This window comes from Cavia porcellus, unplaced genomic scaffold (genome assembly GCF_034190915.1).
Source record: "Cavia porcellus strain 051 isolate PalLab524CR breed Dunkin Hartley unplaced genomic scaffold, mCavPor4.1 scaffold_26, whole genome shotgun sequence".
NCBI classification, from domain to species: Eukaryota; Metazoa; Chordata; class Mammalia; order Rodentia; family Caviidae; genus Cavia; species Cavia porcellus.
The window spans coordinates 24,919,741-24,933,672 of record NW_026947509.1 but is presented as its reverse complement, the minus strand read 5'-3'; the positions used below and the strand labels follow the sequence as shown (position 1 = coordinate 24,933,672).

At 40.5% G+C, this 13,932-nt stretch overlaps 1 protein-coding gene across 1 annotated transcript in view; it reads right to left on the bottom strand.

Annotated features, from left to right (window-relative positions):
* Positions 1-13,932, bottom strand: part of Mettl3 (methyltransferase 3, N6-adenosine-methyltransferase complex catalytic subunit) — a 15,641-nt gene extending 1,709 nt beyond the window's left edge. Inside the window, exons 1-8 of the mRNA XM_063236924.1 lie at positions 13,721-13,932; positions 3,680-3,897; positions 3,189-3,593; positions 2,100-2,275; positions 1,330-1,546; positions 917-1,104; positions 314-352; positions 30-138 (exon numbers count right to left, since the gene is read on the bottom strand). Of these exons, the coding sequence (XP_063092994.1) occupies positions 30-138; positions 314-352; positions 917-1,104; positions 1,330-1,546; positions 2,100-2,275; positions 3,189-3,593; positions 3,680-3,897; positions 13,721-13,820 (1,452 nt within the window). The 5' untranslated portion in view covers positions 13,821-13,932. The remainder of the gene's footprint in view (positions 1-29; positions 139-313; positions 353-916; positions 1,105-1,329; positions 1,547-2,099; positions 2,276-3,188; positions 3,594-3,679; positions 3,898-13,720) is intronic.

Sequence of the window (13,932 nt, the reverse complement as noted above, 5' to 3'; positions counted from 1 at the left end):
TCACAGTTTTAGGTCCTACTACTGCTTACCAAGCAGTGCTCCTTTCCATGGTTCAACCAGTGGCCTGTACGACCTGTTCGAATAATGCGTTGCAGTTGATTTGTCTTCACCCAGATAATTTCATCTACACGTTCGTAACTGTGGAGCAAAAGAGAACTAGCACTTTACACATTCATAGTAGCGGGGGGGGGGGGGGGGGGTGTTACCATCTACAGAGGAAAGGTATCACAGGACTACTCTGGGAGAAGGGAACATTACTCCTCACAACTGTATCAATACAAATTTCCCTCAAAGTAATACAACTGCTACTTACCCCCAGAGGTTCAGACATTCTCTGCCCAACTCCATGGCTCTAGAAAGGAAAGAAAGATGAAACAATTTACTGCCCATTTGGTCATTTTCCCTTCAACACATCTGATGTAGACTTCAGGAACTCTTTTTTTTCCCCAGCATGTGCAATGAACATTTGTAAGATACCATTAGGACAACAGGATGAATCTAAAACATAAAAGTCACATACAGTGGCACGTGATTTTATTGGCAACACTTTGGAAGGTTGAAACAGGATCACAAAGGCCACCTGGGCCCTTGGCAGGATCCTAGCTCAAGATTTTACAAGAGCTGATGATATAGTTCAGTAGTAGAGTGCTTGTCTAGCACATACTGAATCCCTGAGATCAATCCCCAGTACTGTGGAGAAAAACACCTGTTCTCAATGACCCTATCTTTCTCAAGAACAAATGTAGTATTAATAGAATTCAAAAATATTTGAACTATTAAGGCTCCACAGGAAGGGGAAAAAAATTCTAAATCAGTCATTTAATAGCAGGACTTAGAGACAACTTGGGATTTTATCTTCCACCTGATACACTATGTACTACATGTGCCAATTTGTGCAAATCTTTAACTGTATTACCTGCCTGTAACCCAGAGGAAGAGAAAGCCATCGTCCTGGAGTACTGGTATGTTGAGCCTGCGCATCTCATCATCTGTCAGGGTCCCGTAGGGCAGCTCCATGTGAATATCCCAGGGTGGGTCAGCCATGACAACTGCAAACTTGCCCAAGATACTGACGTCCAGGTAGCGAATATCACAACAGATCCACTGCACGAGGTGGTATTTGGTCATCTTCTGCTCCTCCACTCTCAGATCCATGGCCCCAGTCCCTCTTGTGCATTTGATTTTCTTACTCCCTTGAGTGTATCTATCCCACTCCATCCCAGTCAGCAAGACAAACTGCTGAATTATGCCCTGCTTTCCTTACATGTATGGCTGCCCCAGTCAGACATAAGTCCACAAACTGAGATGAGTTTTCTGAGCAGACAGTACCTGAGGTGGGAAGAGTCGATCTGCACTGGAATCACCACCAACACTCTGTGTGAGCGCAAGCTCCTGGCTTGGTGTATGATCATTGCTGCCAGAACCTTCAGAATCCATGCACGCATCAATTTCATAGTGAACATATTTGCAGGTATCCATGTGGAAACATGTGTTAAGGAAAGAGCAGTCACCTAAAGACTCATCAGTGTGTTTGTTGATAATACGTCTGGGAAAATAAAAAGGAGAAATCAGATCAAGATGGTGTTACATGGACAGATCTTACAGTTCAAGTTCCAATTATTAAAGTTTCCTCTTTTTTTGACCCTCCTTGTGTTTTCTCTAGTGTTAGCACGTCTTCCAAGAGTTTTAAGAAAAGGGAAATAAGTGACATGGAAATCCATAATTCAATTAAAGAGCAAAGACTTTGCCTCTTCTTAACAAAAATATAGTCCAGAAAGAAGTTGGTTGATTAGAAAATAATACCTTGGTCCAAGAGCCCTGGTTCCTGTTTCTCCTACCATGACCATCCACAGAATTTCTATGTATCAGAAGAGATGCCTTGCTAGGAGAATACTTAAAATCTAATCTACTTGGGAGTGCAGCTTATATTTCTTCACACATGATGCCACTTCTGAGGTTTACTTTCAGAGTCTAGAGAACTTAATAATAATAAACTAAGTAACAGATTTACAGACAGAACCCTGATGACAGGAAGGAAAATACTCAAAAGGCAGGACTGCTGCTGAGAAACCCATCCCACCTCACTGCTCCCCAGAGACCTGAAGTGTAGCTTGCGGCAAGGTCGATCAGCATCGCTGGCCTTCATGCACTCTTCCTTGGTCCCATAGTCACAAAATTCTTGCACTTGGGCCCGACCTCGTGAGCGAAACTTTTCAACAATGGATTGTTCCTTGGCTGTTGTAGTATTTAATAGTTCTAGGATCTCCTGACTGACCTGTGACAGAAGCAGCATTGGTCTTAAAAGGGTTTATAGATCAAATCAGCTCTTAAACCCCTTCTGCAAATCTCATTTGATATTAATGTCCAGTAAGGGATAAATGAGCTAACAATATAGGGTGTCATGCATTTAGGCTTTGCTAAGGGATCTACTTTTAGGATAGAATTAAACTCCAGGAAGCTTGGTTCTTACTGCTGAGCATTAAGCTATTACACCATCATCAAAAACAAAACAACTCCTATTTTATTGGTGCTAAGGCAAGGCACAAGGCTAATACTCAGAAACTACTCAAGAGGTCAGTAATGGAGGATGCTCTGGTTTTTCTCATGTTACTCATGAGAGGGACTAAGCTCAATAAAGTTAACGTTCACACTCACAAAATTAAAGGTAGCAAACAAGAACTCGTATCATTCTAATACCCAGAACCACTATTTTGCATATATGTGCTGTTTAAGTATTAATTTTCCTAATTATTGGTCCAAATGACTATTACCCATTCCTCTTTTTACACTTGTATACTGGATTTCTCTCCTCTTGATCTGAGGATGCTTCCAGACAGATTCAATGACAGGAATCTCTCCATTAGTGTTTCTTGACACTGGCATTACTGACATTTTGGACCAGACAGTTCTTTGTGGTATGGGGCTGTTCTATGCAAGGTAATATGATTAGCAACATCACTGGCTTCTTCCTACAAGTTGCCAGTAGAAATTTCCATGTTGTGACAACAGAATTTTCTCCAAACATTGCCAAATGTCTTTAAAGGAACCTAGGTATGGGGCGAAATCATGCTCAGCTGACAACCACTGCTCTGACCCTCAATTCTAAGAACTGCTCTTTGCCCTAAGGGTAAATCCTTCTCAAGCACAGCTACAAAAGGAGCCCATCAGGAGTGTTTTTATGGCCCTACCTTCTTGCTCTGTTGTTCCTTTGTAGACTGTTGGTTCAGAAGGCTTTCTATCTCCAGATCAACATCTGAGGCAGCATGTTTCCTGGATTTCTTGGCTGGCTCCTTGGCTGGTTCTGATGCTGAAGAGGCCAGACCAGAGGCTAGAGAGCTGGCAAAGGCAGCCACTGTGGCTGAGTCCTGTTCTGCTCGCCGCTTCTGCCCTGTGACAGTCCCTGCTACCTCCCCGGGGCCTTTCTTTTCTGCTACGGCACCCATCATTGCAGAAAGCTTGGAATGGTCAGCATAGGTCACAAGAGTGGGATGCGCATCGTCTTGTAGAAGCCCTCGCTTTACCTCAATCAACTCCTGAGCCGCAAACTTCTGTAGAAGGCTTTCCACTCCATCTTGAGTGGCAGGAGCATCTGGCTAGAGAAGGGAGGGAAAAGAGGGCAATAATGCACTAACCATGCACAGAAAAGTAAGTGACAGCCCCAATTCTATCAGGTCATTACCGTGGAGATGGCATGACAGATGGATACGGCATCCGTGGGCAATGTTAGGGTCAGATCTGAGAGATGGTGTAGCAACTTCTTTTCTAACTCGGGGTCTGTAGCTAATTCAGGAACTACAGACACTGTGCTAGACTTAGGACCACCAGAAACGGGTGCAGGAGGCACTGGACTGTCACTACGGAAAGTTGGGGACAGTGCTGCCTCTGGATTCCGTAGATCTGAAAGAGAAATGAAAATGCATTTTTTACTTTGCCATAATAATCTCAGATTTTCCTGGGAATTGTTGGATATGAAATACTTTTCTAATTCTTTGTCCTTGCTAGTCTTCAAAGGAAGTTACCAGTGTAGTAGATTTGCGTATCTCCACTACCTCACTTTTCTCAATCTAAGTAGTATCATCAACCTACATCTTAATGAAAGCCAGAAATACTTTCAACAATGTAAACTGGCATCAGAATATCCTGTTCAGGCATACAGTATTAACTTTAATAAATCAAAATTACTGGCCATCAAAAAATGTACAAAAATAACAACACTGGGGCAGGTATAGTAGCATAAGCCTACAGCACCAGGACTTGAGAGGCTGAGACGGGAGGATCAAAAGTTGGAGGCCTGGCTGGGTATGCTGGTGCACACGGTGATCCTAGTACTTAGGAGACTGAGGCAAAAGAATCTCCATAAATTCAAGGCCAGCCTGGACTATATAAGCAAAGACTGTCCCAAAACAGAATGAAACAAAAAAGACAATAATGGATAGAACACTGTAAACTGTGATATGCATAAACATGAAAATCTTAAAATACTTCAGTAAATTTGTTGAAGACATAGTTAAAAAATGGTATTTTCTGGGTTTTTAAAAAATCTTTTGATGCTGAAGATGGAATGCAACGGTCTTACACATGCTAGACATTGTGGAGAACACCTGGACAACTCTCCTTGAACATAGACTACTTATCTCTATTTTGTCTAAACCTAGCCCTATCTCTATGTACTGATAAGTACAGATCTGGCTAACCCATTTCCTTTCAACTTCTACTGGCGCTAAGCAGTGTAAACAGGGCTGGCTGAGGCACTGATGCATAATCTTTGAAGCTAGGTGATAGCTGCTGTTTCCTCACCCCATGACCACCTAAAGGATGTGGCCATGAGCCACTCTTTAGGGCTGTCAGTTGGGTTTAGCCTCGAGATAAGAACCTGTGACTTCCCAGGGCAGAGAAGTTTGCACATCAGCGCTGAAGCACAGCCTGTAGTAAACATGAAAGGCTACCTCAACTGTGCTATGCTGACTGATCTTTCTGTACATTCTTCTCCCTGCATACTGCAGAGCTTTGAGGCCTCCTACATAGCCCAGCTCGTGGTACTCACATATCTCCTGCCATTCTCAGTCACTCAACCTCCAGCCACTCCCTTCACAAATTAATAAAATCCAGGTTAGGCCCTGTGTGGAGGCCTTTTGTCCAATGAACCTTCTTCCTGGTCAGACTTAGGACCCGTGGCCCCACATAATTATAAATATGTCCTAATGTCTTTAATCTCGCCCTGGAAGTGGTAGACTGGAATTAACTCACTACAATTCCAGTAACTTTCCCATGTGATTACAAATATAAACTTCCCAGACCTTGATGAGGACAGGAAAGGGATCTCTATGAGACATGTACTCTACCACTGAACTACAAGCTTAGCCCTACTCCTGTGTATTTTTGTCATCTACTACATACCTTAAAAGCTGGGTAATCATAACTTTAGGAATAAAGACACTCAAGTTAGGGCACAATATTGCCTTAGTTTCTGTAATTTCAGCACTTGGGAGACTGAGACAAGAGGACTGCTGAGAGTTCAAGGTCAGCCTCGGGTACATAGTCTAATGCCAGTCTGAGCTACATAGCATGACCGTGTCTTGAACAACTAAAAAACTTTACCTTAGTCTAACCTCTCAGGACCTAAACTGGAATTCTGTTAAATAAACGGTATACAAGAGAGCCACAAGTTTTACATCTAGGAATATTTTTGAAATTACATTTGAATAAAACTAAATAAAATTTGATTTAGAAGTTCCAAAGAAAATGAACCTGAATTACACTAACACTTTGCTAGAATAGTTCAACTGTATCAAAAATAAATTGACCATAATAGCTAGTGCTGATTTAATATCAGTTTGAAGTCCCATCAAGCTTTTGTTCTTCTGTCTCCACTGGTTTTATCATGTTGTATCTTACTGGATTTTATTATATGTGATAGTATAAACAAAATTTTTTATAGTCAAGGAGATAATATAGAAACCATTGTTCATTTTCTGTTAGTTGGTTCTAAATACCCGTAATACTTTTACTCTTTTGAATGGTTTTACACTGTCTTGTTATGTTTGATAGTATATGAAGGCATACTCAAATATTTCAAGGAAAGAGACACTATGGTAACTACTGTTATGTCGGGTTATCCTGTGGTAAAACACTATATTGCTTAAATTGTTCTGTTCTGACCTGTGTTGTTATGTCCTCTTTCATCTTAATCTCCCCTTTTGTTTTTTAATTTAAAAAAAGGAAAGAAAAAAAAAATAAATTGACCTTGGGCTAGGGATTTAGCTTAGTGGCATAAGCGCCTGCCTTGCAAGCATGCAGTTGTGAGCTTGATCTGCGGTACCAATAAAAAAAAAAAAAGTAAGTTGACCTTATTTGGAAAATGGACTTAATGGACTTCACAATTCCGTAGCAGCTAGTGATGTTAGGTAATTAAAAGAACTTTCTTCACCTTGCTTACTTATGATTCCTTTACATTTTGTTGAATCTTTTTAAACCTGAACTTAAAAAAGTTTTGGTAGCAGGAATCATGGAAATCAAACTCAAGACCTTGTGCCTGCCAGGCTGCAGTATGGTGCTGCTGAGCATGGCTCCTGGGCTGAACTGCAACTTCTGCAACCTAAAATAGGGTCCTTGTTTTGTCAAAGAAGTGCAGTATATGTGGGAAGTCTTGGAAGCACTTTGAAAACCTGGATAAGAAAGTCTTGAGATTAACTGACCGAAGCCAAAAACTACATAAGAAATGTGACAATTACTGTTTAGTATCTAAGATAGGGTAACAAAATACCTACACTGAACTGTACTGCACAAGCAATTACAAAAGCCTCTTGAAATTCAGAGATTCTCTATGTATAATAATCTTGGGCTAAAAAAGTTCTGTGGTATAAATTTAGTAATGTATTTACAGTAGGTAAAATTGAGCTTTCTTTTGTTAATCAAGATTGAATTTTTTAAAAATAACTAAAATTTCTCCAAATAATCAACCTAGTCAGTGATGTCATTAAGGCAGGAAAAAAAATCACGAAAGGACTTTTTGTTTTTTACTTGAGCCAGAGTCTCTTGATGTTGTCCATGGCTGGCCTTAAACTTGCAGTGATCCTCTTGCCTCAGCCTCTTGAATGCTGGGATTACAGGAATGCGCCACCATATCCAGCACAAAGGATTTTAAAATTAGGATTTTAGATATTAAATCAACAAATTTAAGGGTAAAGCATTATATATTATCCTTTTTATTTCAAAGTATGCGTAAGGGAATAATACAAAAGCTATAGACTCTAAGGGACTTTGATGACAGAAATGGAAATGAAAGGATAATATAGGTACATTTTAAATTAACCCTCAGTGTATGGGTCCTTTACTTTGTTATACAGATTTTTAAATTTTTTGTTTGTTTGTTTTTGGTGTTTTTTTGGGTACTGGGGATCAAACTCGACCTCATGCTTACCAGGCAGACACTTAGGCTGCTGAGCTAAATTCCCAGCCCTATAAACTTTTTAATATTTTAAGTAAACCATGTATTATCCATTGCCAATACTACCCTCACCCAATGTCTGAACTGGAAGCTACACACTCTGTAATAGAATGTTGTTGCTAACATGTTTTATTTTACAAGAAAAGGCTAAACCCTCCTGTGCACAATTTGTATGTATTACAGCTTGATTTTGTATAGTGATTGTTACTTGCCCAATAATTTGAGAGTACTATCAGTAATTAAAATAAATGCCAAAAAACAAAATAAACATCAAATTATTGAGGATTTTCAATGGTTTCTTTCAAATGTCTAAACAGGGCTTCAGTATAATATAATATAGTATAATATAACCCAAATTCTGTGTGGAAATACACCCATTCACTATCATATTACTTTGCATTACTGCCACAAATTCAGTTTTGTTTTTTTGATGCTGGGTATAGAACCCAGGGTCTTGTACAAGGCAAAAGCTCTATCACTGAGCCACATCCCCAGCCCTGTAAGTATAGTTCTTAAAACATATATATTTACTTAAATATGCAATGGTATACTTTTTCTTTAAAAAATACTCCTGCTACTATTAGTTTTACTTTAACCAAAGCCTGGGCTCTGCCAATTCAAAGAAAAAAAAAAAAAAAAAAAAAAAAACACAACCTGACATTGTTATGCCTGCTATTCTTGTATTTAAAATGATACCTATGCCAGGCATGGTGGTACATGCCTGTAATCCCAGCACTCAGGAGGATTGTTGCGAGTTCAAGGCCAGCTTGGGAGACAAATTGAGTTCAAGATCAGCCTGAACTGCATAGGGAGACCCTGTCTCAAAAAGACAATAAAAATAAAAGTATAAAATAACGATATAAATCAGGTGTGATGACACATGCCTGTAATCCCAGCAGTGGGAGGCTGGGTGAGAGGATCACTGTGCAGTTCAAGACCAGCCTGAACTGCACAATGAGACCCTATCTCAAAACAACAAACAAGCAAAATAATAAAATAATGCTACAAATTTGATTAACTAGGTATGGTGGCATATGGCTCTTAGGGAACCTGAAAAAGATTCCATCTGCAAGCTCAACTCTTCCACATGCAACTTACCAAGACCCTATCTCAAATAATAAAAATTTATATATTCAAGTATTTATAAAAATTTTGGTCTGAGAATATAGCTCAAAACCCCTGAGTTTGATCCCTGATGCTGCAAAAATAAAGAAACAAAAGTTTCCATTTTCTGACTTACCCAGTAAACAGTTTACCCAACTTTTCATTCAAATGTTATTTGCTATGTCTAAAACAGAGTACACATTTTTTTCATCTAGTCCTTAAACATTATCAGGTCTGATAACAAATAAGAAAAAGCACTGATTCTGCTTTTCATTTGTGTCAACAAACTGAAAATTAACTCAGACATTATCAAGAATGTAATCTTTAGCTATAGGTAGTGCACTCGTCAGGTACCTGCCTGGCATGCACAGAGCCCTAAATTCAATCCCTACCCACCCTGAAAAAATTAACAAATGTAATCCTATAAACATTTTCTCTACAGTTTTCACTTTTTCCAAATAGTAGCTGAATTTAAATGTCCTTTGAGTAATGTATCATTTTCGTAAAGTGATGACATTTTAAAAACCCTTTTAACACAATTTCCTTTTTTTTGTTTTTTTTTTAAATTTTCAATCTTAGCTGGATTCTGAAATTTTTTTCCTCTTTGGTAATATAAGACTGCTTCTTGTTTTTTAGACAAGGTCTTCCTATGGTGACCAAGCATGGTGCTGCACCTTTGTAATCCCAAGCACTTGGGAGGCTGAGGCAAGAGGATCTCTGCAAGTTTGAGGCCAGCCTGGACTACATAGGTAGTTCAAGGCCAGCTTGTACTACGTACAAAGTCTCTGTCTCAAAAAACAAATGAACAAAAGAAATGAAAAAGCATAAAAATGTCTGGCAAAGAACAATCCTAATTTAAAAAACCCACTGAGGATCGCTTGTCACAAACAATGGCATAAAGCGATAGCTGAAAACAAAGCAGTCAATAATACAGTTTTTTAAAAATTCACTTTATAGGGCCAGAGATATGGCTCAGGGGCAAAAAGACTGCCTGGCAAGTCCATGGTCCTCAATTCGACTGCCAGTAACCCCCCCAGCCCCCACTAAAAATTCTAGGTCACTTTGTTGAAACAAAGCTATACACTTCTTATCTGAAATGTGTACACTGAAATTTTAATAATCTCCCCTGGAGGCTGAGACAGGAGGATTGCAAGTTCAAGCTTAGCCTGGTCTCAAATAGACAAAAAGGCTGGGGTGGTAGCTCAAAGCAAAGGTGCTGGGTTTGTCCCCAGTACTGCCAAAGGGAGGAAAATCCCACAAAACACAAGCAAAACACACAAGCAAAAAAGAAAGGAAAAAAGAAAATTTAATAATGTACAGTGTCCAAAAATACTGTGGTCCCTTGGTACACCCCATTAATTGTTTCCAGGAGATGTAATGAGTACCAAAACAAAGTTTTCACACTAAAATGCATCGAGTACCAAATTCAATGAATTTCAAAGCAGTGTGACTATAGTACGGTCACTAGTGAGTATCTAGCTATAAAAGGATGGAATTTGCTGCTAATAAGGCAACTCAGTCCACATTCCACACTCCACTTTTGCAAACCCAGTGAATAAAGATCTTATACAGGAGAGGTGTTTCTCTGACTTTAAATACTTTACCACCTAATTACAGTTTCATTACACTGTAGTTCAATCCAAATGGACTCTATATGCAACTACTAAATAAGAACATATCAGAGAAATATAAACGTCTTCTTGCTTTACATGTGACTTTTCTCACGGTAGATGCATACTCCCTCACAGCTAAAGAAAACACTGGCAATTAAAGAGTACATTTAGGGGAGGAAAAAAGGTAAGAATCATATAAATGCCTTATAAAAAAATTCTAAGGGACTCCAAAAAATAGATCCAAGAACTATTAAGACTTCTGCCAGGCACATATACCTACAGTTCCAACTACCTCGGATGCTAAAGAGGGTCTCAAATACATGCCAGCATAGGCACTTAACAAAACTCTTGTCTAAAATCAAAATAAACATAGGTCCAGCACGTAGCTCAATGGCAGAGCGCAGCCTTGGGTTCCATTCCAGCACAAGCAGCAAGCAAGCAAGCAAGCAAGCAAACAAAAACCTGTGGCACACGCCTGTAATCCCAGCACTTGGGAGGCTGAGGCAGAAGGAATTTGAGGCCAGCCTGGGCTACATAGTGAGTTCAAAGCTAGCCTGAACTTGGGAGCTGGGGATTAGCTCAGCAGCATAAGCACCTGCCTTGCAAGCATGTGGTCGTGAGTTCGATCCCTGGTACCGGTAAAAATACAAAAAAAAAAAAAAAAAAAAAAAAAAAAGCTAGCTTGAACGATAGAGCAAGAGCCTGCCTCCTAAAAAAACCAAACCCTGCTCCTACACAAATCTACTGTTAGGCTATCTACAAAGATGCACGTCCAAACAGAGCATGGTGGCACATCCCTGTAATTCCAGCACTTGAAAGGCTGTAGCAGGAGGATTGCCAGGAATTCAAGGCCAGCCTGGGGTCCATATTGAGTTCAAGGCAAGTCTGACTACAAAGCAACACCATGTCTAGAAAAAAAAATAGAAAACATACAGATTTAGCTGAAAACTACAAGGACATTTTCTTTGGTTAAACAAACCAAAACACTGACAAAGGACAGAATAAGAGGTTAAGAGCCCCAGGTTATAAACTGCAAGTATAAAATAAGTGCCTTTCACTATAGGTAGAAACACCAGTGGAGATTTAACCATCTAGTATCTTTAGTAGAATTCCTATTGTAAGGGCGGTTGTAAAAAAGTTACACAGGGGCTGGGGATTTAGCTCAGCAGCAGCGCCTGCCTTGCAAGCAGGCAGTCATGAGTTCAATCCCTGGTACCGATAAAAATGAGAACGCCAAAAAATAAAAAACAAAGTTACACAGGCTTTAAGTAACCCTCTTCTAAACCTATCTTCTATTAGATGTGCTGCTTTATTTATTTAGACAGTTCTGAGATCAAACACAAGGCCTGGAAGTATTCTACCACTAAGCTATATCTCCACCAGAGATCTGCTATTTTGAATACATGTTTTTACATGCTTTTACATAACACAAGAGTTTTCAGAAATACACATATATAGAACTACCTCTAATCACATCCTTTTAAACCGATGTTTCTGAAAAAGTAATGATATACTTAAATCCAGTAGTTAGAGTGCAGGATAAAAAAAAAGCAACTGAGTCGTTTGGCTACAAAAGAAGTTTAACTTGTTCCTAGCTGCAATTTTTTTTGTTCTGTTTTTGAAACAAGGTCTTGCTTTGTAGTTCAGGATAGCCTGGCATTCAATGATTCTGCCTCAATTTTCCGAGTGCCAGGATTACAGGTGTGCACCACCATGTCCAGTTTTACAAGAGAAGCTGAAGTTTGTAACAGCTTTTCTTAGTCTCCTCTGTCAATGTTTTGGTTTATTTAACCAAGGGAAACGTCTGCTGTAGTTTCCTCTGGACCTGCATTTTTGCAAACAGCTGAAAAGCAGGGATTTTTTGTTTGCTTACTTGTCTGCCTGTGATGCCTGGGATGGAACCCAGGGCCTCACACACAGGCAAGCGCTCTGCCACTGAGCTACATTCTCAGTCCTGTTTTTTATTTTTTTAGATAAAACTCTTGCTAAATTGCTCTGGCACTGATCTTGTCTTACATAATTCAACAACTACTGACTACTAGTTATTCTCTGATCCTGTTTTGCACTTTTACAAAAATGCCCTCTTGCCTTTTCTTTAACTCCTACAGAGCTATCAAGGCCAATTCAAGTGCCAGTCCCTCTGTGAAGGCATCACTGACTGCACCCCAGTTCTTTTCCCTTTTTCACTGTACTAACTGTGGATTCATTTATTTGTAATCTTATATACATTAGTGTTTCTGATGCTGTATAATAAGCATCTATCCTTAATATATGCATCTGTCCTTCATTCCCAATTAAATTTTAAACAAGAGACAATGTCTTTTTTTGTGACTAGACTCATGAACATTATAGATATTAAAAAAACACTAATTATGGTGTGAGGAGCATGATATGCATATTTCAGTTCTAGGTGCCAGCATATGAGCACATCAGCGAAATTTGATCACAAGATTTATAGGTGTTAGGAAGTGATAAACAGTGTAACAAAATACCACCATGACAGTATGGATTTTCTACCCTTGAACAGCTTTGTAACTGATTTTCCTTAAATAGTTCAGTTTGTGTTGGGAGTAAGGTGGGTGATTAGGAGAGGAACTGAAAATCATTTGAAATTCCTCCAAGTAGTCTCAGCCAGTTGTGGTGGCGCATGCCTGTAATTCCAGCAAGGAAACTGCTGAAGTAGGAGGTCTGCTGCAAGTTCGAGGTCAGGCTGGACTGCAGAGTGAATTCAAGGCCAGCCAGAACTGCACGACCCTGTCTCAAAAAGAATAAATAAAATAAAAATTTGTTTTGTTTGTTGGTGCTGGCGATTTAAACTATGCACAAGCTGCATACGCTAGACAAGCGCTCTACCACTGAACTACATTTCTAGTCTCTTTAAATTCTATTTTGAGTTGAAATCTTGTTCAACTGTCCAGGCTGGCCTCGGACTTATGATCTGTCTGCCTCACCCTCCTAAGTAGCTGGGATTACAGGGGTGCGCATCACTCCTGGTCCTCCTTCAAGGTTTATAACTAGTCATAAACGAGACAGAAGCACGTCATCAATAACTAACTGCAGCCAGACAATGTGGGCGCATGTCTATAGTCCCAGCACCCAGGAGGCTGAGACAGGAGGATCTCTGTGAGTTGAGGCCTGCCTAAACTACACGAGATCCTGTCTCAAAAAAAAAAAAAAAGTTTTCAGATTTTTGCTAGATACAACAGATGTTAGTTTTCCTACTGAGTAACACTATGGAGAACTCACACTAAACTGAGCAGTGTGAATATAAAAGTTCAGTTCTATTAGCTGACTGTACCCACACTCCCAAAGAAACAACCGCAGCAGCAGTAGAGGGTGGCTGGAGGCTTCGCGGGACAGGGCTGAGGGGCCTGTCTAAGGACAGCCCACAGCAGGTCCGGAGGGCGGCGTCGGGAGGAGACTCACTTCCCGGGGCCGAACGGAGACCTGCGGGGCCAAGGGGAGGCCGCGCACGGACTCAGGCGCCGTCCTTTTCCGCAGGCATCCCCGCCTCCCTCCCTCCTCGGCGAGCTCGGCCCGACTCCGTGCACCTCACCCAAGTGCCCCGAGTCCTGCTTCCGCCTGCGCTGCAGCCTCTCCCGCAGCGAGTCCAGCTGCTTCTTGTGGGCCTGAATGGAGCTCCACGTGTCGGACATCCTGGTTTCTCACCCCGACGCCCGTCAAATCGGGAGCGGCGGACTAGCAGCACCCACCAAGCGATGGGTAGACATCAGTCCTCACGCGAACTCCAGGGGAGGAACCGGAAGC